At 46.0% G+C, this 25738-nt stretch overlaps 1 protein-coding gene across 1 annotated transcript in view; it reads left to right on the top strand.

Moving 5' to 3' along the window:
* The window catches only part of cmtm4 (CKLF-like MARVEL transmembrane domain containing 4), a 62721-nt gene extending 43170 nt beyond the window's left edge, over positions 1–19551 (top strand). Inside the window, exons 2-4 of the mRNA XM_078542996.1 lie at positions 6292–6468; positions 18011–18109; positions 19361–19551. Of these exons, the coding sequence (XP_078399122.1) occupies positions 6292–6468; positions 18011–18109; positions 19361–19537 (453 nt within the window). The 3' untranslated portion in view covers positions 19538–19551. The remainder of the gene's footprint in view (positions 1–6291; positions 6469–18010; positions 18110–19360) is intronic.
* Positions 19552–25738: the final 6187 nt, after the last annotated feature.

The raw sequence follows: 25738 nt of genomic DNA, 5'->3' as shown, positions 1-25738 counted from the left end.
AACAGTTTTTTCTTTGACTACTTTATCTAAACCTGTCACTACCTTGTACCCCTCCATCCAATCTCCCCTCCATCTCCTTTGCTCCAAGGAGAACAACCCCATCTTCTCCATCCTAACCCTGAGGCTAAAATTCCTCATCCCTGGAACCATTCTGGCAAATTGCCTCCTCTGCACCCTGTCAAAGACCCTCTCAACCTTCCTAAAGTGTGGTGACCAGAGTGGGATGCAAAACTCCCATTGTGACCTAACCAGAGTTTTATAAAGGTATATTGACGTGATTCATATACACAGCAATGGAAACTCTGCTGTAACGCTCACCTGGGATAAAGAGCACGTCAGTATTTGTTGCCCAGACTCTCGCGTGTAAACTAATTGTAAATTGTTAGCTTCTGTCAGTAGCCTTGCTTCTGAGTCAGAATGGTTTTGGATTCATGTCCTCGCTCCACAGACTTGAATGCATAACTCGATCAGACATTTGAATGCTGCACTGAGGGAGTGCTGCACTGCCAACCTGCAGTAAGACATTAAACTAAGTGCCACGCCTGCTCGTTTACCGTGGGTCAGGTTGATGTTACAGGTTCTGTGGCACTCTCTGAAGAAAGAGCAAGTTGGGTGGCAGATTCTCCTGGTGTTCCTGAGCTCAGAACGGGTGAATTGTTCACTTGTCTGATTGTCGTTTTGTAGATTCTTGCTGTGAATCGGACGCTGCCTTTGCCAACTTCACAGTCACTGATTTTCAAAGTAACTCATTGTACCTGGAGTATTTTGAGAGTAGTGATGGGGAACTGTGTACTTTTGTTGATTGGAATTGAATAGTACCCATGGTAACAATGTCCGTGCCAGAGGGTGGCCATTTTGGGAGAAGAGGAGACAGTTGGAGGGATGGAGTGAACAATAGTGGGACAAGGGCATTGGGCTTTTTTGCTCTGCAAACATTTGCAGGTTTTGCATTCCTATGTGAAGTGGAAATGTTTTTGGAAACTGGATATAATATAACATCTAAAGTGATCTGCCTAAGGGCTTCTGCTCTCCACAGGTCCTCTCGACGCCTTCTCCACTTTCCTCTTCAGTTGCCCGTAGGAATCTCCAAATTTTTGATTTCAAGTTGTCTAACATCATCATTCTCTTTCTCCCTCTCGGCCTACATCCCTCTAAACTTCCTTCCGACACCTCCTTCAGCAAGTCTTCATGCCTCGGAATGTGGCCAGTCCAACCTTGTTGCCTTTTTCTTTTGATGATATTCACCCAACAATTTTTCCTCAACCACCATCCTGAGAATTCCTTCATGTTCTCTCCAACTGACCCACTCCATCCTTCTCTGGAGCCACCTTTCACAACTCTCTCGTCTTTGGGTGTCCACTTTTCTCCAGGTCCGTGTTTCAGCCCCATACAGCGAGAGCCTCCAAATCACAGTCTCGATGATTCTTTCCTTAAGATCTCCACTTATTTCTATTCTTAGCAATTCTTTTATATTTGGAGAACGCATTCTTTGTCATTGCTATTCTAACTGATTTATTTCTGGCAATAACCAACTTCTGACAAGACGCTTCCCAGAATCAGTTCCAAAGAAGAGTTGCATTGGACTCGAAACGTTAACTGTTTCTCTCTCCACGGACCTGCTCAGCTTTTCCAGCACTTTCTGTTTTTATTTTGGATTTCCAGCATCCGCTGTATTTTGCTTTTATTATTTATGTTTCCCAGCACCTTTTAGATTGTGACACCTGTTTCAGCTGTCGATCTTTTATCTTGATCTCTGTTTTCCCAGCATTATTTCTTCAATCTTCGTAACTTTGCGTGTCTTTTTACGTTAATTTTAATTTCTGTCGAAGGACAAAATCGCTGAGTGCATTAAGACTTTGGTATTTTTTTTTTAGAAATAAACTCAATTTGCTGTTCCTGTGGAAAGGTTCATTGCCCAAATCCCCTCAAGATCTTAACAGCCGGAATATTCCAGCCAGATGCAATGGGGCCAGAAGTTTACGCGGGAAGGGTGGGGGCCATTCCAGGGTTACCAACCGTCTTGAATTTTATGGGACCATCTCGGATGTGGGACAGTTGTCCCCTGTCCCAGGATGTTTGTTGCCGGGACTCTGTTTATCCTGTATTTTGATGGGTTTTTGTGCGCGTGTAGTATGCACCTCCTCATATGCACTGCACTCTTGTCCCATTGGCCTGCTTTCTGTTTCACCAGCAACTCTTCACCAGCGCCCCCCCACCCCCACCACACCCCGTTCCCTCAGATTCACCGGTAACATCTCCCCACCCCCAACTCTTACAATTCCACAATTACCCACCCTCCTCCAATCCCCCCCTCCCCGCACACCGCCACCCACCCCCCTGCAAAACCTTCGGCTCTTGAAGGTTCACCGGCACCATCACTGGCCCCCATCCCCCCATCCCACACCACCCACCCACCCCCCCCACCCGGCACAAGTTCATCACCCCCACCCCCCACCCTGCTCTATTCAGCAGAACCCCCACTCGCAGGTTCACGCGTCCCCATGAGCCGTATGATCCCCATACCAAATAGTCCCTTAACTATTTCCTCGAGAGTTGGCCACCTTGGACCATTCAGCCCCTCCAGCCTGAGGATCTCAGCTGAACTGTCTTTTGACTCCGTTCGCTCCACCTGGTTCCATAGCTGAATAATCTGGTTTGACAAAAGTCTGTCAATCCCAGCTTTGAAATTTTTAGTTAACCCCCAACCTCAACAGCTGATAGGGGGAGGGAGTTCCAGACTTCTGTTCCCCTTTGTGTGCAGAATGTGCTTTGTGACATCGCCCCTGAACAGCCTGACTCTAATTGAAGGTTCTGCCACCTCATTCTGGACTCTCCCACCAGGGGAAATATTTTTCTGTCTACCTTATCAAATCCTTTGATCATCTTAAACCTCTCAGTTACTTGACTCTTTAATCTCGAGGCAATACAAGCTTATTCTACGCAGACTGTCATTATTATTTAAGCCTTCGGCCTGTGTCGAGTTTTCAGTGTGTTTGAAGAGTTTGGAGCCAACACCAAGTGGGTTAATAAAACACAAAATACTGGAACTACTCAGCAGGCGAGGCAGCATCCGTGGAGAGAGGAATAGGGTTCATGTTTCAGGGGCTCTGGTCGATGGCCTCCCATTGGAATGGGATGGAGAAAACACAAGGGATAGGGTGGAAGGCAGGAGAAATTACATAACAATAGGGAGTTGGGTCAGGTGAAAGTGGGGTGGTGATGGGACAGGTGAAGAAACAAAAAATGGGTTTGGGGAAGGTGTAAATGAAGAATCATTAGAGGCACCTGATGTCTGAAAAAAACGGGAGCAGAGATAATGATCCGAAATTGTTGAACTCGATGTTGAGTCTGGAAAGCCGTAAACATAGGGAACATTGGACTCAGGAGCAGGTGGAGGCCATTTGGCCCTTCAAGCCTGCTCCACCATTCCATAAGATCATGGCTGTCTGGTTGTGGTATCAGCTCTACCTTCCTGCCTGAACTCCCCCCGCCCCCCCCAATAACCCTTGACTCCCTTGTCTATGAAAATTCTATCAAACTCGGCCGTGAATAAATTCAATGACCCAGCCTCAACTGCTTTCAGGGGAAGAGAATTCCACAGACTAACGATCTCCATGAAAAAGTTTCTCCTCATCTCTTGTCTTAAAAGGGAGACCTCTTTTTTGTAAACTGTGTCCCCTAGTTTTAGTCTCTTCAACAAGAGAAAACATCCTCCGGCTATCCACCCTATCAAGAACCCGCAAGATCTTGTGTTTCAATAAGATCACCTCTCATTCTTCTAAACTCCAATGGGTATAGGCCCAACCTGTTCAACCTTTCCCCATTGGATCAGCTCCAGTGGAGTAAAGTCCCTAATTGAAAGATGAGGTGCTGCCCCTTGAGTTTACTTTGAGGGTAAAGTCAGGGTGTATTGGAAATTTAAAATGGGTTAATTCCAGTCCAGAACGCACCTTTAACCTTTGATCTGTGTTCTCAAGACTCGCCTCCATCTGTTCACTGTGTGGCAGTGAGGACCAGTGTAAAGTACGGAGGATAAATATTGAGTGATCTGATTTGCTTGATGTCTATTATCATCTTATGTTGCACACACACACACTCTGACTTGCATTCATTTAGCTCCCTTGTTATGTCAGTTAAAAACATCCCAATGGGCTCTCAGCTACACTGAATTAAGTGGTGAGTATTATTAGTAAAAAGTAACTATGAAGCTACCATTTAAAAACCGACTCATTCACTAACATCCTTTAGGGGTGGAACCTGCCTCCCGCCCCCTTGCCTGGTCTGGGCTATATACCATATGTGACTCCAGTCCTACACCAATCTGGTTGACTGCTCCGTACTTTCTGTAGTTGTCGAGCAAACCACTCAGTTGTGGATAGATCTCTTTTAGAAAGTAATATTTTGAGGATACAGTATGTGAATAACTTGTGACACAACATAAGGCAAATGGACTGTAGCTCGGGAGGAACAAGTGATTTTGGGCCTATGGTTCTCAAATCTCTCCACCACTGGGGGTTTTCCTCACTTTGTGTGGGTCTGTGATAGACTCATTAGTAGGGATTGTTCACAGTGATTTGTCAATAACTCCATTATCATTGAATTATGTGACTACCAGGATCATAGAAGGTGAATTAGATGGACCGTGGTCTTTTATTGCCTTGTAATTCCTGTGTTTGTTATGCATCAAACAACTGTGGAAGCACCTTCAATACAAGGACTTCACTGGTTCAATGGAAACCCAACCACCCCCTTCAAATCCTGTTTCTGTTAAATTCATTCAGCCCAACAGTTCTGTACTTGTGTTAATGCTCCACATGCGCATCCTCCCAACACTACTTCCTTTCACCCTATCAACGTATCCTTCTATCCCTCTCTCCCTCACATGTTTATCTTGTTTCTCCCTAAATATGTTTATACTGTTCACCACAGCTACATTATGTGTTATTATCTCCTGCATTCTCTGGATAAATGCGTTTCACAACTTTAGCAGAGAGAGATCTGATGAAAGTATTTCAAATTGTCAGCATGGCTCAGTGGTAGTGCAAGCTTGCCTTGGGGTTAGCAGATTGTGAGTCCAAAGTTCACTCAGGAAGGAGGGGTAATAAATACCTACAACACCCACATCCGATGCACTAATTTTTAAGAAGTAGAGGGAAAAGCAGCAGCCATTGTGGGCTCTGCAAACAGGAATGAGATGATTGCTCGATCAGTTTTTGGTTGTGTTTGCTGCTTTTTTTTTGGGGAGTAAAAGATTTCTTTGCCAGATGAAACACTGCAGATGTTACTCTCAACGTTGGCTACCTGGTAGGCTAATGGAGAGGATGGTGGAGGGGGTCTTTCAAGCTGACTTCCAATTGGAGGATCCCCAGCAGAGAGCCAGCTGGTTGCCCTGCCGACAATGCAGTGAGGTTGAAAGTAATAGGAGAGGTGATGGAGTAAATGAAGAAGCAAGGACTAAACAATGGGTTTGAAAAGCCTGTAGATTGTAGGAGCAAGCAAAGACCACGACAGGCGAGGAGTTTCACAGTTTCGAGGCCCCAACTAGATTTGGAGTTAGAGATAGTGAGACAAATCTCACTATGTGGAGAAAAGACATTGAGCATAGAGTTACTTGCAGATTGGAAGGAAGAGAGACACAGCAATACAGAGTTGCTTTTTTGTATGGTTAAACATCCCCAGGTACATAATTCGACAAAACCTAATACTGAACCACACAAGGACAGGTGACCAAAAGGTTAATCAAAGAAGTAGACTTTAAAGAGTGACTTGGAGGAGGAGGGAAAGAAAGAGAGGTAGAGAGGTTTAGGTAGGGAATTCCAGAGCCTAGCAACAGGTAGCTGAAGGGATGGCTGCCAATGGTGTGTAACAATGAAAACTGAAGATGCGCAAGAGGTCAGAATGGGAGCAACACCGAGATCTTGGAGGGTTGTAGGGCTACGGGAGGTGATGGGGATGGGGTGTGGCGAGACCATAGAGGGATTTGAAAAAGGAGATGAAAACTATAAAAGTTTTGAGAAGCTGAATATTAGCATTGATAAAGTAGAGAGAGAGAGAGAGACTTGGCTGAGAGAGGGAGAGACCGTCCAGGAATTAGAGAGAGGTGAATTGGACAATGAGCTTAGGTTTCAAGAGAGTGAGGAGGGAAGAGTATGTTAGATGTTAACACACTCTTCCAAATGAGAGAGGGCGATTAAGGGATACAATGATTGTACTACTGTGAAAAAGGCAGAGACCAAAACTGTGACCAGGAACAAAGCACATTTGATTTTAAAGATTGTGTTTCCCTTTCAGGTTTTGGCACTAATAGCCTTCATCTGCATTGAGACGGTGAAGGAGTGTTTGCCATGCGGGGGTCTTTATTTCTTCGAGTTTGTTAGTTGCACAGCATTCGTGGTCACTGGAGTTCTGCTGCTGATGTTCAGTCTCAACCTTCACACTAAAGTACCGCAGATCAACTGGAATTTGACGGTGAGTTTGGCAGAATCGTACAATCATAAAATCGCAGAATGGTTAGCATGTAGAAGGTGGCCATTTGGCCCATCATGTCTGTGCTGGCTCCCATTAAACAGCCATGGGACAGATACAGCACGGGGTTATACACAGAGTAAAGCTCCCTCTACACTGTCCCCATCAAACACTCCCAGGACAGGTACAGCACGGGGTTTGATACAGAGTAAAGCTCCCTCTACACTGTCCCCATCAAACACTTCCAGGGCAGGTACAGGACGGGGTTATATACAGAGTAAAGCTCCCTCTACACTGTCCCCATCAAACACTCCCAGGACAGGTACAGCAGGGGGTTAGATACAGAGTAAAGCTCCCTCTACACTGTCCCAGTGATGTTTTGATCGAGCATCTCCTAATGCGCGTGCGTACCATTTTTTATATTCCATTCTCCAACTATCCTGTGACTTCTTGGAAAGAAGCTTCGGAATGTTGGAACTCTGTCCTTTCATTTGCTGTGCAGAACTGTGGAGGAATGAGATTGTAATGGTTCCTCCAATACATTTTTAAAAAATATTTGCTTAAAGCAAAGGACCATGTGATGGGTACAAATGTGGATTGGATTCAGTTCCTCATAGAATGGTAGAGCAGAGGAGGGGGGTGCCTATTGTGGCTATCCCAGCTCTTTGAAAGAGCTATCCTTTAAATCCTACTTTCCCCTGCTCTTTCCAATGTAGCCATACAGATACTTCCTTTCCAGGAACTTTTCCAATTCTCCTACTAAAGTTCTATTGAATTATCTTCTACTTCCCTTTAAGCCAGTGAATTTCAGATCGCAATAACTTGCAGCGTGAAATTTTGTTTCCTCATATCACCTCTGCTTTAACATTCAATTTGTATCCTCTGGTTATCGACCTCCCTGCCAGTGAAATGATTTTCTCTGTATTTACTCCACCCTACCTCTTCACTGTCGCTGGGTCAAAATCCTGGAACTCCCTCCCTAACAGCACTGTGGGTGTACCTACACCACGTGGACTGCAGCGGTTCAAGAAGGCGGCTCACCACCACCTTCTCAGGGGGCAATTAGGAATGGGCAACAAAATTGCTGGTCTAGCCAGTGGTGCCCATGTCTTGTGAAAGAATAAAAAAGAATCCCTCATGATATTGAGCACCTCTCTAAATCATCGCGTAACCGATGTCCCTCCATCCTTGGTAACATTCAGGTAAATCTCGTTTACATCTCTCTAAGTCCTTAACATCCTTATTAAAGCGTGTTTCCCGAATTAAATACAATATTCCAACTGAGGCTTAAGCAGTGATTTATAGAGGTTTAATATCATTTCTTGGCTTTTGAACTCTCTCTCTATTCATAAAATGAAGGATCCCAGCGGGCTCTTTAACATCCTTCTCAACTTGTTCCAAGAGCACAAGATATAAGAATAGGTCATCAATAGCCCATCAAACCTACTCCGCCATTCAATAAGATCATGGCTGATCTCCCTCAAGTTAATTTTTCTGCTCATTCCCAAATTCTCGGTGTCCAAACATCTATTGATCTCAGTCTTGAATGTTCAACAACTGGGGATCCACAATCCCCTGGGGTACAGAATTCCAAAGGTTCACAACCCTCTAAGTGAAAAAATTTCTCCTCGTGGGAGACGGTGGTGTAGCGGTAATGTCTATGGACTAGTAATCCAAAGGCCTAGGCTAATGCTCTGGGAACACTGGTTCAAACCCCACAATGGCAGCTGTGAAATTTAAAGTTTAATTATTAAATCTAGAATATAAAGCTCGCCCCAGTAATGGTGGCCATAAAAATTATCATTGATTGTCATAAAGACCCATCTGGTTCACTAATGCCCTTTAGCGAAGGAAATATGCCACCCTTACCTGGTCTGGCCTACATGTGACTCCAGACCCACAACAATGTGGTTGACTCTTAAGTGGCCTAGCAAGCTACACAGTTCAAAGGGCAATTAGGGATGGGCAATAAATGCTGGCAACCTCTGTATGGCTGAAGGCGGAGGATCTTTGAAGGAAGATCAGTCAGATCAAAGGTTCCGTCTCCTGGGTTGTGCTAATCTCAGCTCAGGTGGGCCTATCAGTGACCTTTAACAGGGAAGGAGATGTTTCACAGGCGTTGGTGCTGGGTTCACCGCTCACCATCTGCGTAAACAAAATGTGGCTTCGGCAATCGTAGTACAAGATCCAAGTTTCCAAATGACACCACATTGTTTGGGGGAGCTTCCGGGAGTGCTGGTAATGCCAAAAAGCTAAAACAAGAATCCATTTAATGAACTCACAAAACCCTGGTATCAGTGGCAGATGTATTTCAACATTGAGAAGTGTCAGGCGGTGCACTTTGGGAGGGTCAATAAGGAAGCCACACAATCCTTGAAAAGTAAGAGCCTGAATGGGGGAGAGGAGCAGAGGAACCCAATAATACAGACTTGCGCATTATTAAAAGTTGTGACACTGCTTCATGAGGCCATTAAAAAAAAAATGCAAACCAAGGAGTGGTTTTCATATCTTGGAGAATAGAATTGAAAAGCAGAGAGTTATGTTAAACGTGTATTAGGCCACACTTGGAGTACTGTGCACAGTTCTGGTCTCTATTATAAGAATTGAGAGATATTTGAGAGAGAGCAGAGGAGATGCACAAAGACGATATCGGAACTAAGACAACAATCGAGAGAGAATGAACAGGCTGGGTCTCTTTTCTCTAAGAAGGCTGATGGGATGACTTAGTAAGAGGCCTTAATGAAAGGGCTTAATAAGGTGGACATGGAAAAAATATTTCCACTCATTCAGGAGACTGTGACTAGCAGTCATAAATCTAAGATAATTATAGAAGGGTCGTAAGGACTTGAAACGTTAACTCTGTTTCTCTCTCCACAGATGCTGCCAGACCTGCTGAGTTTTTCCAGCATTTTCTGTATTTGTTTCAGGTCTCCCAGCATCCGCAGTATTTTGCTTTTATCTTAAGATAATTAATCATTTGGTAGTGCAGAACTTGAGTATTGCTGAAAAAAAAAGATAAGTTGTCGAAGCTTTTCATCTTGTGCTCATTAGGACAATTCGGAAGAATACTTGATGCTGTGGGTAGAAAACTGTGTGTGAGAAATTTGTAATATTTCTTTTTACTTTGAAATTGCAAATTTCTCTCACACACAATTTTCTACCCACAGCATCATATCCAGATCATCTTGCGCTGGTCATGTTAGTGTTCCATCAAGTCTGCAGAATAGAAACAGGCCAATCGGCCCAACTGGTCTGTGCCGGTGTTTATATTCCCTATTGGCTTATTCTTCTGTTTCTTCCTCACGTACTTAACTAGCTTCCCCATAAATACATTCATATTATTCACCTCACCCACTCCCTGTGGTAGCCAGTTCCATCTTCTCCTCGTTCTCTGGGTAATGAAGTTCCTCCTGAACTCATTAGTGGATTTATTAAGATATTGCTGAAAACATCAATCAATTGTCCTGATGAGTGCGAGACGAAAAGCTTTGACAAAAAAAAATCTCTTTTTTCAGCAATACTCAAGTCTCCATTTTATAAAAAACCCAAGAAACTGGAGAAGGTGCGAGAAAGATGTCCAACCAGATCTGAGAGGTTATAACTATTAGGAAAGAATGAACAGACTGAGGCTCTTTTCACTAGGAAACAGAAAGCTGTGATCTGATAAGAGGTCTTATAATCTTATGAAGGGGTTTGATAGCATAGATGTAGAAAAGATGTTTCCACTTGTGGGGGAAACCAAAACTTGGGAGTCATAAATATAAAAGCAAAATACAGCGGACGTGTGTATCTCTGGCTGGGCCAGCATTTATTGCCCCCATCCCTAGTTACCTTCGAGAAGATGGCGGTGAGCTGCCTTCTTGAACTGCTGCAGTCCCCGTGGTGTAGGTACACCCACAGTGCTGGAAAATGCTCAGTGGGTCTGGCAGCATCTGTGGAGAGAGAAACTGAGTTAATGTTTCAGGTCGAGGCCCTTTGTCGGAACAGAGTGCTGACGAGAGGTCATCGAGCTGAAACATGAACCCCCCCGTTCTCCTTCCACAGTTGTTGCCTGACTTGCTGAAATGTTTTTAGCATTTTCTGTCAAATATAAGATAACCAACTAGTAAACCGAACAGGGAACTTCTCTACCCAGATAGTGGTGAGAATGTGGAACTCGGTACCACGGGAAGTGGTTGAGGTGAATATCGTCAATGTATTTAAAGGGAAACTAAATAGAGACAAAGTGAGAAATGAAGAGAAGGATACAATGATAGGGTGAGATGAAGAGGGAGTGGGAGGAGGCTCATATGGAGCATAAACAGTGACACAGACCATTAGGGCTGAATGTTCTGTTTATGCGCCGTGCAATTCAATGTAAATCAAAACTGAACTTATCTAAGCTGCATGTTTGTGCTTAAACTCTGATAGTTTATGTTGATAAAATAACCTAATCTGGAGTTCAGACCACCAACCCAACATCAGGATTCACTGTAATTCATTTTAATCACAAGTACCTCCCATCATCATTAATATCTTTGGCTCTTCTCATTTTGTATCATTTTTTTAAATGCTTAACAGAATTAACTTAAATGTTAACCGTAATCTTAATAGTAACTGTTTGATCTGGAGGAGAGGTCCTGATGGTGGGATTTTTTTTTCAATCCCATCATGGGCAAGACTTCAAGACAGCAGCAGCGTGTATTTATGTCACGCTTTTAACATTGTAAAAATTCCCAAGGCGCTTTTCGGGAATGTTATAAAACCAAAACTGGCACTGATCCACGTTAGGGCAGACGACCAAACGCTTGGTCAAAGAAGTAGGCTTAGAGGAACATCTTAAAAGAGGAGAGGGAGGTAGAGGCTCAGGGAGGGAATTCCAGAGCTTAGGCCCAAGGCAGCAGAAGGTGCAGCCACCAACGACGCGACAATTAAAATCGGGGATGTGCAAGCGGCCAGAATTGGTGGAACGCCGATTATCTCGTAGGGTTTGAGGAGATTACAGAGATGGGGGAGGGGGGGGCAAGGCCACGGAGGAATTTGAAAATGAGGGTGAGAGTTTTAAAATCAAGGCATTGCCAAACCTGGAAGCAATCTCGGTCAGTGAGCACAGAGGGCGATGGGTGAGCAGGATGACTGGTGCAAGGTAGGGTCTGGGCAGAGGAGGTTTGGATGAGTCAAGTTTAAGGAAGATGGGAGGCTGCCCAGGAGAACATTGAATAGTTAAGACTGAAGGCAGCAGTGTCACGGAGGATTTCAGCGGCAGGTTGGATTTGGGTAATATTATTGAGTTCGTGGACTGTCCTATCTCTTTATTCTCCTTTCACAGCTCATCTACAGTCTCCCCATTATGGACTTTGTCTCATTATTTTGACTCCACCTGCAGGTTCTGTACACACTCTGCTATCATTGATTCGACCCACCCAATTAACCACTCTCTCAGCCCATGTACAGTGATGGACTCAGTCTCCTTCATTTTCAAATTCTTCCCTCGTACTTGATTCCCCCATCGGAGGAAATGATTTTTCTGTATCAACTCTGTCGAAATCCTTTAAATATTTTAAGCACCTTGCTCAGCCTCTAAACTCGAGGGAAGACAAGTCAAGTTTAAGCAATCTGACCTCGATTTAACCCTTTACTATAACACCAACCTGTGAATGAAGACAAGTTACAGGGGAGCAAGGGATCATGGCTCATCCCTTAACCATTATCCCTTGTCCTTTAGCCATTACTACCTTTAGAAAACCAAAATCTGTCAATCTCAGATTTGATCTAGCATCAATTGCCATTTGCAGAAGCACATTCAAACGTCTCTCACCCTGTGTGTGAAGTGTTTCCTAATGTTGCTCCTGATAGGTCTGGCTCTAATTTTTAGACTATGCCCCCTGGTCCGAGACTCTTAAACCAGCAGAAATAGTTTCTCTGTCTCTCTCAGCCCTATCTGTTCCCCTTAATATCCACAAAACTTCAATCAGATCACTCTGTAACCTTCTAAATTCCAGGGATTACAATCCTAGTTTGTGTAATCTCCCTTTGTAATCTAACCCCTTTCAGTCCTGGTATCATTCTGGTCAATCTACACTACACTCTCTCCAGGGCCAGTATATCCTGCCTAAGGTGCGGTGCCCACAGTATCTCCAGGTGGGCTCTAACCAGGGCTTTGTATAACTGAAGCACGACTTCTACCCCCTTGTATTCTAATCCTCTAGATATAAAGATCAGCATTCCATTCGTCTTTCAGATTATTTTCTGTACTTGTTCATGATATTTTAATAATCTGTGTACCTGGACCCCCAAGTCTCTGTGTTCCTCTGCTGTTTCTAGCTTTTCACCAGTTAGAAAGCCCCCTGTTCCAGTGCCTTTTTATGTCCAAAGTGGATGACCCCACATTGAAATCCACTTGCCGGTTTTGCCCATTCACTTAATCTATCGACATCTTTGTATTTTGACCCTTCCACCTGCACTGCTTACAATGCCGCCTGTCTTTGTGACATTGGGAAATTTGGATTTGTGGTTTGGTAAATTTGGATTTGTGGTTTCTATTCCATCATCTAAGTCATTTCATAAATGGGGTGAATCATTGAGACCCCAAAACAGATCCTCTAATCACATCCTGCCAATTAGAATGTCCATCCTTTCTTCCTCCTCTTTATCTCCTGCCGCTTGGCCAATTCACAAACCAGTTCAAGCATTTGCCTTCAATTCCATGAGCTACAACTTTAGTTAACCATCTCTGTGTGGCAAGAATGTTACTTGCCATTATCAGCACAAGTCTGAACATTGTCCAGCTCTTGCTGCACATGGGCACAGACTGCTTCATTATCTGAAGAGTTTGGAATGGAACTGAGCATTCTAGTTGATTAATACACTGATTGCCAGATAACTTTGTATGGATATTCAGAAGAAAGGATTGTCCAAAATATTCATCCATAGACTGGTACCCATGCAGAAGATAATGAGAAAACCCTTTGTTCAATGCTGGTGGCCTTACATTGAAAATATTTCAATGTATGAAGGTCATGTAGTCTCTCTCTGACTCAAATAACTGACTATTTGCAGAACAAAGCAAGCATTCTAATAGAGGCCTTTAGAATAATAATAATAATGAGGTTTGACAGGATGGAGAAGACATTTCTATTTGTTGATGGTTGGTGGGAGTCCAAAACTAAGAGCCATAAATATAAGATGGCCATTATTATGGAATTCAGAAGAAACTTCTTTACCCAGAGAGTGGGGAGAACTTTGAACTCGCTGCCACATGGAGCACTTGAGACAAATAGGAAAGATGCATTTGAGGGAGAAAGGAATAGGATATGGGTGAGGTGAAGAGGAGTAGGAGGAGGCTCATTTGGATCATAAACATCATGGAGCATTTGGACTGAATAACCTGTTTCATGCTGTAAATTCCATGTAATTCTAAATACTATCTAAAGATCGATTACGAAAAACATAGGGGACTGTCTTGGATCAAGGACATTATCCACTGAAACATCTGACAGATCATGGAGGTTTAGCGATAGAGGTTTAGTTGAACTGTTCTACATTGCGAGAAAGGGAATCCACTTGAATAGGAATATTGAGAAATGCCAAGTGACTGCAGAATCCAAGCTATCAGGTACCTAGTGAGATACAGGGACTGAGCAGTACACTGATATACACTGTGGTAGGAAGGCAAAGTCTAAGACTGGAGCCAGGAAATACTTCTCTCTACAAAGGTTGCTCAACAATTGGAATGGTTTGTCGGGAATAGTGGTGAGCTTATTGAAGAAATAGCTGAATGTTACGGCAATAAGATACTCGGGTTGGTGTATTGGGCAATGATTCACTGGGATACTGCCTGATAAAAAACACAAATATGAAGAAAGTCCCAGAAATTTGGGTCATCAAAGCAGCCCGCTTGATTGGCACCCCATCCACCACCTCAAACATTCACTCCCTCCACCACCGACGCACAGTGGCAGCAGTGTGTTCCATCTACAAGATGCACTGCAGAAACTCACCAAGGCTCCTTAGAACAGCACCTTCCAAACCCACGACCTCTACCATCTAGAAGGACAAGGGCAGCAGATAGATGGGAACACCACCACCTGGAAGTTCCCCTCCAAGTCACTCACCATCCTGACTTGGAAATATATCTCCGTTCCTTCACTGTCACTGAGTCAAAATCCTGGAACTCCCTCCCTAACAGCACTGTGGGTGCACCTACACCACATGGACTGCAGCGGTTCAAGAAGCCAGCTCACTACCACCACCAACTCAAGGGTAATTAGGGATGGGCAATAAATGCTGGCCCAGCCAGTGATGTCCACATCCGTTGAAAGAGTAAAAAAGAAAGTTAGGTCTATTGTTAAAACAAAGCAAAACTAGGAGTGAGGGGTATAGAGCAGAGTTGAATAGACAAAGTTGATGTAAAGATCAGCCATAATCTAATAAAAAGGGGAAGACCAGGCTTGAGGGTCTGAATGGCCTCTCCTGTTCACTTATAAGTTACAAACTGATATGAAAGGAGTGGTTATAATAATGAGAATGTGACAGGGCAGATAAATGCAGCCTTTTTCCAATAGTTAAGGAGTTAGGAATGAGGGGTCATAGATAAGATGAAACAGAGAAGATTTGGAACAGACAGCCAGAGAAACTTCCTCACACAAAACCTTGTGGAATTGAGGCAAAGACTGTGTCAACATTCAGGATGAAGTTGGATAGGTGAACAATGGGAAAGTGGTTGAAGGAATATGGAAACAGGGCTAGTAAAACTGTATTTGTTCATGCCTGTGTGTTTCTGTGTGCCCGTGTGTTTGTGTGCCCCTGTGCCCCCGTGTGCCCATGTGCCCCTGTGTGCCCATGTATTTCTGCGTGCTTTTGTGCCTGTGTGTTTCTGTGCACGCACGTGTTTTTCTGTGTGTGTGGATGGACATTAAGCTTTGGCTATGGTGTCTCCTATGGTTAAGTATTTTAACAGAGCTCACTCTCTCAGCTGCGACATGAATAATGACCACCTGGGTGGGGCCTTGGCTGCCTGTAGCCCACACTCGGCAGTTTAAGATGGGGGAGAGGTTGAGTTGAGGAGTGACAGCATGTGACCAAGAAAAGAAAGTTGAAGGAATTAAGTGTGCAGCCTAGTGTGACAGGGACCACTCTGATTTCCATCCTTGCTTGAGGTGAGGTGAGAGTGGATTCTTTTGCACGTTGTTTTTGGACTCAGTTTAAGGACATGTTCCTGTGCACACTTATTAAAGCTTAACCACAAAAATGTCAGCAATCCCATTTGGAAGGTTTAATATCCGTGTGGTTTGCATTTTATATAGAAGCAGATTCCAGATGAATTTCACTGCACACTTTGAACTCAATGCATCTGCTGACCATGTGCCTCCTGGGTTGTGTGTCTTTATTTTAGATTTTAGGGACACTTTTCTGTACAGCGTCAGAATCTGGAGGACACAAGACCCTTCAGCCCATTGTAATTGCCCTTTCAGAATCCCAACCCTCACCGTCTCTCCATAACAGCATCAAATGATCCCAATGTCCTGGCACAGCAGTGGTCTCAACTGGAAAGTGTGATTATTCTCATTGGCATTTATCGTGGGTACTTCTCATGTGGAAAGACTAAATAATCCCCCCACCCGACCCCCCCGCTGTCTTTTCCTGTTAGAGGCTGCCGACCTAGTGACTTGGAGCCTTCATGACTTTCAAACCTGATATCCCATCCTTCACATGAGTACGTGCTGCATTGTCGGATGGGCAGTGCCGAGGGAGTGCTGCACTGTCAGGGATGCTGTTATTTTCTAACTGAGGCCACCTCTGCCCTCTCAACTGAGCAGAGAAAAGATCCCGCGGCTATTCCTTACGGAAGAGCAGGAGAGTTGTCCCTGGTGTCCTGGGCCATATCTATCCCTCAATCAACATTATGAAAGAGGCAGGTTATCTGGTCGTTATTTCATTGCTCTTTGTGGGAGCTTGCTGTGCCCATATCAGCTGCAGCGTTTCTCTACATTACAATGGGACTGCACTTCAAAAGTATTTCATTAACTTGGGCCATCCTGAGGTTGTGAAAGGCATCGTTATGCTTCACCTGAAAGATGGCGCCAGTGTAGATTTTGGGCTCAACTTGCAGGGGTAAAGTCTGAAACCATGATCCTCTGACCCAGAGCTGAGAGCGCTGACCCACTGAGACATGGTTTAATGTGGGCTGAGATTGTGGCTCTTAATTAAAAACGTAGCTAGTACTGAAGTGCTGGAGGGGAAAATCTTTGAATTTGAACTCATCCAAAATTCTGCTGCCTGTTTCCTACTTCAGGGGTAGGTGGTGGCATAGGGGTATTGTCAATGGGCGAGTATTCCAGAGACCCAGGGCAATGTTCTGGGGACCTGGGTTCGAATCCCACCACGGCAGATGGTGAAATTTGAATTCAATAAAAATCTGCAATTAAAAGCCTGATGATGACCATGAAACTAATGCCTACTGTCAAAAAAAACCCATCTGGTTCATTAATGTTCTTTTAGGGAAGGAAATCTGCAGTCCTTACCTGGTCTGGCCTACATGTGACTCCAGATCCACAGCAGTGTGGTTGACTCTTAAGTGGGATGGACAATAAATGCTGGCCTTGCCAGCTGACCTACATTGGCTCCCAGTCCAGCAACGCCTCGGTTTTAGAATTCACAACCCTGTTTTCCAATCGCACCACGGCCTCACCCCTCCCTATCTATGTAATCTTCTCCAGCCTCTGAACCCTCCGAGATCTCGGTAATCCTGTAATTTTGACCTAGCATACGAACATACGAATTAGGAGCAGGAGTAGGCCACTCAGCCCCTCGAGTCTGCTCCGCCATTCAATAAGATCATGGCTGATCTGACTGTAACCTCAACCCCACATTTCTGCCTACTCCTGATAACCTTTCACCCCCTTGTTAATCGGGAATCTATCTGGCTCTGCCTTAAAAGTATTCAAAGACTCTGCTTCCACCGCCTTTTGAGGAAGAGAGTTCCAAAGACTCTCAACCCTCTGAGAGAAAAAATTCTCCCCATCTCTGTCTTAAATAAGCGACCCCTTATTTTTAAACAGTGACCCCTAGTTCTAGATTCTCCCACAAGAGGGAACATCCTCTCCACATCCACCCTGTCAAGACCCCTCAGGATCTTAAATGTTCCAATCTTGTTCTTTCCTGATTTTCTTCACTCAACCACTGGTGTTTGTGCTGGTGCCTTCTGCTTACTGGGCCTCGTGCTCTTGAATTCTCCTCCCTAAATCTCTCCACGTTTCTTCCCTTCTTTCAAGCGCTTCTTTAAAACCTGCCTCTTTGCCCAAAGCTGTTGGTCATCTGACCGAATATCTCCTCATGTGGCTCAGTGTTGGTTTTGGAGAGAGGGAGAGAGGGAGGGAACAGGATATGTGGCACTGAGATAGGCGATTGAGTGCAACCAGTCCATGCCTGATTATTGCTCCTGTGAAGAGCCTCGGTATGTTTTACTACAGGAAAGGTGCTATATAAATGCAAGTTGTTGTTGAAGTCGGGTTTCTGTGTACAAGTTCTTTCCATTTGGTCAATATTTTGTTCCCTTTTTTCTCAGGATTTGCTCAACACTGTGATCAGTGCTGTCCTCTTCTTCATTGCCTCCATTGTGCTGGCAGCCATGAACCAAAGGATGGGAGGAGAGATCGCTGCTGTGGTAAGTTACCCCCTGGGGTAATCTCCAGATCTTGGGGGAGCTCAGGGTCCTGGGTATCATCCTTGGAGTATCAATGGAACCATCTAAGCACCCTATAGAGGATGGCATCTTGGTTGAGCTATCAGAGAATATAATCACCCCCTCCTCTCTCCTAATGGGTCAGAATTAACCCCATCGAAAGAGGGCAAAACGCAGTGAGAGGGGTTGACGGGCAGACTGAGTCATTGGCTGACTGCTCTCCGACTCTTTCAGCTCAGAAAGAGGCCATTCGTGCCCGTGCTGGCTCTTTGGAAGAGCTGTCCAATTAATCCCACTGCCCTGCTCTTTTCCCCGTAACCCTGCACAACATTCTCCTTCAACTATTTATCCAGTTCCCTTTTGAAAGTCGCTATTGAATCCTTTCGGGCAGCACATTCCAGATCAGATCAGCTCTCTGCGTAAAAATAAACATTTTTCTTCCCCCATCTCCTCTTTATTTTTTGGTTCTTTTGCCAATCACTGTCCAGCCACGTTCTCTGGTTACCGACCCTCCTGCCACTGGAAACAGTTTCTCCTTATTTACTTGGTGAAAACGCACTTTGAGCACCTCTTGGTAATTTTTCCCCTAAACCTTCTCTGCTCTAAGGAGAACAATTCTAGCCTCTCCATGTAACTGAAGTCTCTCACCCAATGGTCCTAAAGTTTCCGTCTCTATTGGCCAGTCTCTTCCTTGGGGAGCCCCTTAAATGAGTTCGTTGAGATGAATGTTGGTTGATTTCTAAGTTGTGATGCGAGGGCAAGGACTTTACTGTGGCTCCGGGAAAAATCCGGGAGAGCTGAGGCCATAGTCCAGGCTGATGCTCCCAGTGCCAGTACTGAGGGAGTGCTGCACTGCCAACGGTGCTGTCTTTCAGTTGAGACTTTAAACCGAGGTCCCCATCCCCCCGCCACTGGCCAATATTTCTCCCTCAATCAACATCATGAAAACAGATTACCTGGTCAGTTATCAGATTGCTGTTTGTGGGAGCTTCCTGTGCCTAATTTGATGACTCCATCCCCCACATTGCAACAGTGACTACACTTTAAAAAAGAAAAGCACTCGGTTGGTCGTAAATGGGTTTGGAAATTCCTGCGGTCGGGAAAAGCACTAAATAAATGGAAGACGTTTTAATTTTTCTTATTCTGCTGTGTGTTTGTGACTTAAAAGATTGGTCCTTAATCTTTCTTCTGTTGTCATTACCCCATTACCCCACCACCCACCCACCCACCCAGGTGTTTGGCTTCCTGACTGCAGGTGTCTTTGCGGTCAACACGTACTTGGCCTTCAAGGTGTGGAGACTGACCGCCCGGCGGCAGCCTGGGGGTCCGGCCAGCGAGTACACACGCGCTCGCTCGGAATCCCGGGGGGAGGTGGAGAGCCGGCCCGAGATACAGCGTCTGGAGGGATGAAACAGGGGAACCTGGACCCCCCTCCCCTGCAGCACAGAGAGACAGAGAGAGAGAGAGAGTCGAACGTCTGCAACACTTGTGGCAGCTGAAGGATCGAACATCCAACATTTCACAGAACAGACATTTCCCATTTACTATTGTATTTTTTTATATTACAGTGCGGAATATTTTCGGATGGCAGGTTAACTAACCGTGGAGAAATGGAATATGGAGATTTGGAGTTGTTAACGAGTGGGTTTGTGGGGTTCATACCCCCCACCCTCCCCCGTGCACCCTGGGCTGAACCCCTGAGTGAGTGGGTGGAGTGAGTGGGTGGAGTGAGTGGGTGGAGTGAGTGGGTGGAGTGAGTGGGTGGAGTGAGTGGGTGGAGTGAGTGGGTGGAGTGAGTGGGTGGAGTGAGTGGAGTGAGTGAGTGAGTGGGTGAGTGGGTGGGTGAGTGAGTGGAGTGGAGTGGAGTGGAGTGTGAGTGGGTGGAGTGAGTGAGTGAGTGAGTGAGTGGGTGGAGTGAGTGGGTGGAGTGAGTGAGTGAGTGAGTGGAGTGGAGTGGGGTGAGTGAGTGAGTGGGTGGAGTGGGGTGGTGGAGTGGGGTGAGTGAGTGGGTGGAGTGGGGTGAGTGAGTGGGTGGAGTGGGGTGAGTGAGTGGGTGGAGTGGGGTGAGTGAGTGAGTAGAGGGAGTGAGTTGAGGGGAGTGGAGTGAGTGATGTCCAGCTCCGGCCTGGCTTTGCCTCGGGCCCAGTGTGGTCTCTGTCCGAGATGCTCAGCCCTCAGTAGCTGGGCACTGGGTGACCTGTCGGTGAGATGGTTTATTTATTGGCCACGGAAGTGGGGAGGCGAGTGTGAAAGTTGATATTTGCAAAGGTGTTTGTTGTTGTTGTTGTTTTGAGTGGGAGTGAAGCCCCCCCCCCCGGGAGAGGGGGGGAGGAGGGGGTGAGGGAGAGGGGGGGGAGGAGGGGGTGAGGGAGAGGGGGGGGAGGAGGGGGTGAGGGAGAGGGGGGGGAGGAGGGGGTGAGGGAGAGGGGGGGGAGGAGGGGGTGAGGGAGAGGGGGGGGAGGAGGAGCTGACATGAGAAGCTGCTTCAGTCTTGACCCGAGCAAAGGGCACAGTGTGTGTTGTGTGAACATTGCACGGTGCAGAGAGGAGCTCGGAGTGAAATCTCAATGGGGTGTCAGAGAGCGGGGGGAATCTCGCTGGCTCATAAGTTGCTGTGGTGCAGATGGCCCCCCACCCACCCAACCCCTCACCCCCAACCCCCAACTCCAACCCCAACACTAAAGCGATGTCTTTCCACTCGATCGCAGTCAGAACAGCTGCAGTGAGGCTTCTTCCACCCAATTCTGCAGGAGACAAAATGTTCCATCGGTCTCCCATCTCGCTTCTCTTCAAAACACTTTTCAAAAGAGAGAAAAAAAAATCCAAAGATTGATTTTGTTTTTGTTTTGTTTTTTTTTGTTTATTGCTTGTGACCAAAAAAATGTGAGAAAGTGAAAAGCGAAAACACTGTGGGCTGCTGGAAATCGGAGAGAGAAGCCGGACAGGACACGCTGGAGAAACTCAGCGGGTCTGACGGTCTGTGCAGAGACAGACAGAGAGGGACAGACAGAGAGGGACAGACAGACAGAGAGAGACAGACAGACAGAGACAGACAGACAGAGAGAGACAGAGACAGACAGAGAGAGAGAGAGACAGACAGACAGAGAGAGACAGACAGAGAGAGAGGGACAGACAGACAGAGAGGGACAGAGAGAGAGATAGAGAGACAGACAGAGAGAGAGAGATAGAGAGACAGACAGACAGAGAGAGAGAGCTAGAGAGACAGACAGACAGAGACAGACAGAGTGGACCTTTCCAGTCCCTATGACCCTCCTTCAGAGCCGGAGAGAAGCAGCCCATTTCCACCACTTCCCTCCAGCTCTGAAGAAGGATCATTCGGACTCGAAACATCCGCTCTCTTTCTCTCCCCCCCACCCCACCACCGTGGAGGCTGCCTGACCTGCTGAGTGGTTTTTCCCCCCAGCATTTTCTGTTCGCGTTGTGTGTGAGAGAAAGTGAACGCGGCTAAAGAATTATTTTTTGGTGACCAAAAAGGATTGACTGAAGTGTCAGCGCAGAAAGGAGAGCCCTTTGACCCCCAGCGATTAGTGTCAAATCCCAGGGGTGTCACCTTCCTGATCGAGGGTTTCATTGGTTTATCAATATTACTCTGGGGTTTTGAGTCTCAGTCGAAGTCAGGCAAAGAGCTCCTGGCGCTGAACACGTTTTGTGTGTATCTTGATTTGATTTCCTTCCTTGTTGTTGAAGCATTTAAGAATTCTAAATATGTACATGCTAATAACTGGCTATTTATTACTGGATCTGCTTGAAGCAGTTACTGAATCAGAACTTTTTTAAAAAAAAAACAAAACTTTGATGCGTCAGCTGGAAATGTCCTTCGTTGACAGAGGAGACTCGAGGGGAACACTGTGAGTCTGCTCTTTAATACCTTTCTATATTCACTGGTTAGATCAGCACCAGCACACACACACACAGGCTGCTCCCACACCGCTAACCTGTACAGCACAATGGCCAAGTTTTCTCGGCCCTGTAGGTTCCTACTATTTAGTCTTAAGTAACATATGAAAGGTTTAGGATTCCAGTTTCCATTGATCAGCAGCTGAGTGGGTAGCACTCTCATCCCTGAGTCCGAAGGTTAAGGATTCAAACCCCACTCCAAAGACTGAAGCGCACAATCTATGCTGACACTCTCTCTGGTGCAGTACTGAGGGAGTGCTGCGCTGACTGAGGTGCTGTCTTTTGCTTGAGGTGTTGAACCAAGGCTCCATCTGCCCTCTCCAATAAGATCCCGTGATTACTATTTTGAAGCAGAGCAGGGGAGTTACCCCCGGTGCCCTGGCCAAAATTTATCACTTCACCTACATCATTTTGAAAAGCCTTGCTGTTTGTGGGAGCTTTCTGTGCCCCAATTGGCTGTTGTGTTCCCTGTATTACAACTGTGCCTGCATTTCACAAAGTATCTCAGTGACTGTAAAGCTCTTTGGCGGGGGGTGGGGGGGTCCTGTTGTTGCACAGCAGTGCAAATGTCATGGGACGTCCCCCAGCCCCAACCCCACACACCCAGCCTCCCCCCAACCCCATACACCCAGCTTCCCCTCTACCCCAGCCAGAATTTTCCTGATTTTTTAGCAAAAACATGACCCCCCCAAAAAAGCCCCAACATATTTACGTCTTCACATTGTCAAAGCACCAAGCTGACCTTGTTGGTTAGTATTGGATCTTGTAGCCAGTGAGAGAGAGAGAGAGAGAGAGGTGGCGGAGGAGTTGGAGGGAGGGAAGGGAGTGCTGCACAGCGAATATCACCTCACTCGGCCGCATGAACCTGATGCCTGATGTTTAATTTTACCTGTAAACCAAATAGTTTTTAATTTGCAGGAAGAAGCTCTGGCCAAATGTTGCAATGCAGGCTGTTCAATGTTGCACAATGTCTCTAAGCTGTGTTGTAAATTGCTTCAAATCTCACCCAAAGTGCCTTTTACAGGAGCGAATGTTGTCCTGGGACCCCGATGGGCTTTAACTTCCTATCATTCGTGCCCTGAATCGAGGTGACTGATTACATCGGCCTCTTTTTGTGGGCGGGTTACTGGTCTGGAGATTCCAGCTAACCTCTGGTGTAAGTGACCAGGAATGATCACTCTGTATTAAGGTGAACGGCTGCAAAGAACATTCCGGAATCCTACGGCTCGGGAGTTTCTGATTTGCGATAGTTTGTGCGCCACCTTTTTTTATTCCTCATTTCGCACCCACTCCCCTCCCCACTTTAGGGGGGTTAATTTTCTGAATTCCTCCTTCATGATGCTTCTCGGATGGGGAAATGAGAACAAGATTGTGTTCCCCTTGTCTGGGTGGGGGTGGGGGTGATCTAGAGGGTGCAGGGCAGACCTGGTTTACACTGAAGGGGATTATGGATGTGAAAAGCTCTCCTTACAATGCCTGAAGGTCCCTTTTTTTTAAAAAAAAGCTGGTGTTAATTGTAGTCAAGTTTTCCTTGTCCTATCCTGAGCTGTGGCAATTTGTTACTGGAACTTACTCTCTCCTGTTTTGCTCCTGATCCTTCAACCCTTCTCTCCGTCTCCTCAGAGTTGTATTTTTGTATGTGCTTAAGAGTTATTTAGTTTTCTGGATGTCACTTGTTGGTACAGATTCCTGTACCTCTCCTTTGTACCCTTGTTAATAAATAAAACGGATTTTAACTGCTGAGGGTGTCGGGCTGTGGTGTGACGGGCTGACGGTTCCTGTCTGTTGTCTGGAGAGAGGAACTTACCGTGTTGTTTTCCCAGCTCCGTTTTTTTTTTAGAAGGGTTCCGAGCAGCTCGCCCTGTCTGGGCAGGGAGGCCATTCGACCGTCCAGTGCAATCCTATCCCAACCGCGCGGGCAGACTCCCCCAGCACGGGGCTCTCTGAATGAAATTACTCGTGCTCCCCCTTTCTGCCCTGCCTGAGGTCCACAACAGTGGCCCGGCTGCTACCCACCCACTCCCAGCAGACTTTTAATGACCTGCCCCCTGCCCCCTGCCTCCCCCCCTGATGTAACAAGCTGCCTCAGCGGGAGAAACATCAGGACCGTCAGCAGGAAGCTGAAAGTTGTGGGTTGCTATTTTCTCACTGCTGTAACTCTGCCTTTGCCTCAGCTGCTGGACCTCTCTCATCCACGCTTTTGTTACCTCTTAGACTCGATTATTCCAATGCACCCCTGGCTGGTCTCCTCAGTCCACTCTCCGTACATCTTCCGACTAGGCACTTTACAGCCTTCCGGGCTGAATATTGAGTCCAACAACTTTAGATCTTAAACTCCCTCCTTCCCCCCCATCCCCACCCCGTTTCTTCCCCCTCCCTTTTGTTTTTTTCAATAATTTATATAGATTTTTCTTTTCCCACCTATTTCCATTATTTTTAAATCTACAACTAATACCTTGTGAGTCTTTCCACCCCACCCCCACTAGAGCTGTACCTTGAGTGTCCTGCCATCCATTCTTAATTAGCACTTTTCTTAGATAATATCACCACCTCTTTGATCCTTTTGTCTGACATCTTTTGATTATCTGTTCCTATCACTGCTTGCTTGTCCCTACAACCACCCCACCCTCAACTTCTCTCTCCCCCCACCCCCCCACCTTAGACTAGCTTATATTTCACCCCTCTCCTAACTATACTTCAGTTCTGTTGAAGGGTCATGTTGGACTCGAAACATCAACTCTTTTCTTCTCCGCCGATACTGCCAGACCTGCTGAGTTTTTCCAGGTAATTCTGTTTTTGCTCCGTACACACGAGGTCATCCAAAACTGGGCTGCCTGTCTCTCAGCTCGGTCACCAGGTCCCGTTCCCCTTTCGCCCGCTGACCGACATTGGCTCCCAGTGAAGCAACAGCTTGATTTTAAACTCCTCATCCTTGTTTTCAAATCTTTCTAAGGCCTTAGCACCACCCCCCCCTCTCTCTCTCTCTAATCTCCTCCAGCTCTACCACCCTCCGAGACGTCTGGGCTCTTCTAATTCTGGCCCCTTGGGCTTCCCCAGTTTGAATCGCTCTACCTTTGGCGACGATGCCTTCAGTTGCCTGGTCCCCAAGCTCTGGAATTCCCTCCCTAACGCCTCTCCGCCTCTCTACCTCCTTTCACCTTTAAGACGCTCCTTTAAAACCTCTTTGACCAAGCTTTTTGTCATCTGATCGAATATCTCTTTATGTGGCTCGGTGTCAAATTTTGTTTTATAATGCTCCTGGTGAAGGACCTTGGAATGTTTTATGATGTTAAAGGAGTATAACTATATATATATATATATATATATACACACACACACAAGTTGTTTCTTTCCTGATTTGGTGTAACCTTTCAGTCCTGGTGACACCCTTGTAAATCTTTGCTGTACGTTCTCCAGTGTTTCCATATCCTTTTGTCTTCCCTGTAAATTGCTGCTGTGTGTTTTCTCCTTGAACTTGTTGTGAATTTTCACACTTTGAACAAACTCTGAAATCTGGATTCCAAATTCTGCTGCAGGAACCTCCAGTAGCCTCCAGATGGCACTGTGGGCAGATACACCATGGCTCAACAGCACCACCGCCAGGCTTATTGTGTCACTGCAGGGATTGGCAACAACACTAGGGGGGGAAACTCCCCCCCCACCCTCAAATGCCCATCCACTTTTCTCCTTCTC

This window comes from Cetorhinus maximus, chromosome 6, assembly GCF_964194155.1.
Source record: "Cetorhinus maximus chromosome 6, sCetMax3.hap1.1, whole genome shotgun sequence".
Taxonomy (NCBI): Eukaryota; Metazoa; Chordata; class Chondrichthyes; order Lamniformes; family Cetorhinidae; genus Cetorhinus; species Cetorhinus maximus.
Note: the sequence above shows the minus strand (reverse complement) of the source record. Positions and strands in the feature narration are given on the sequence as shown.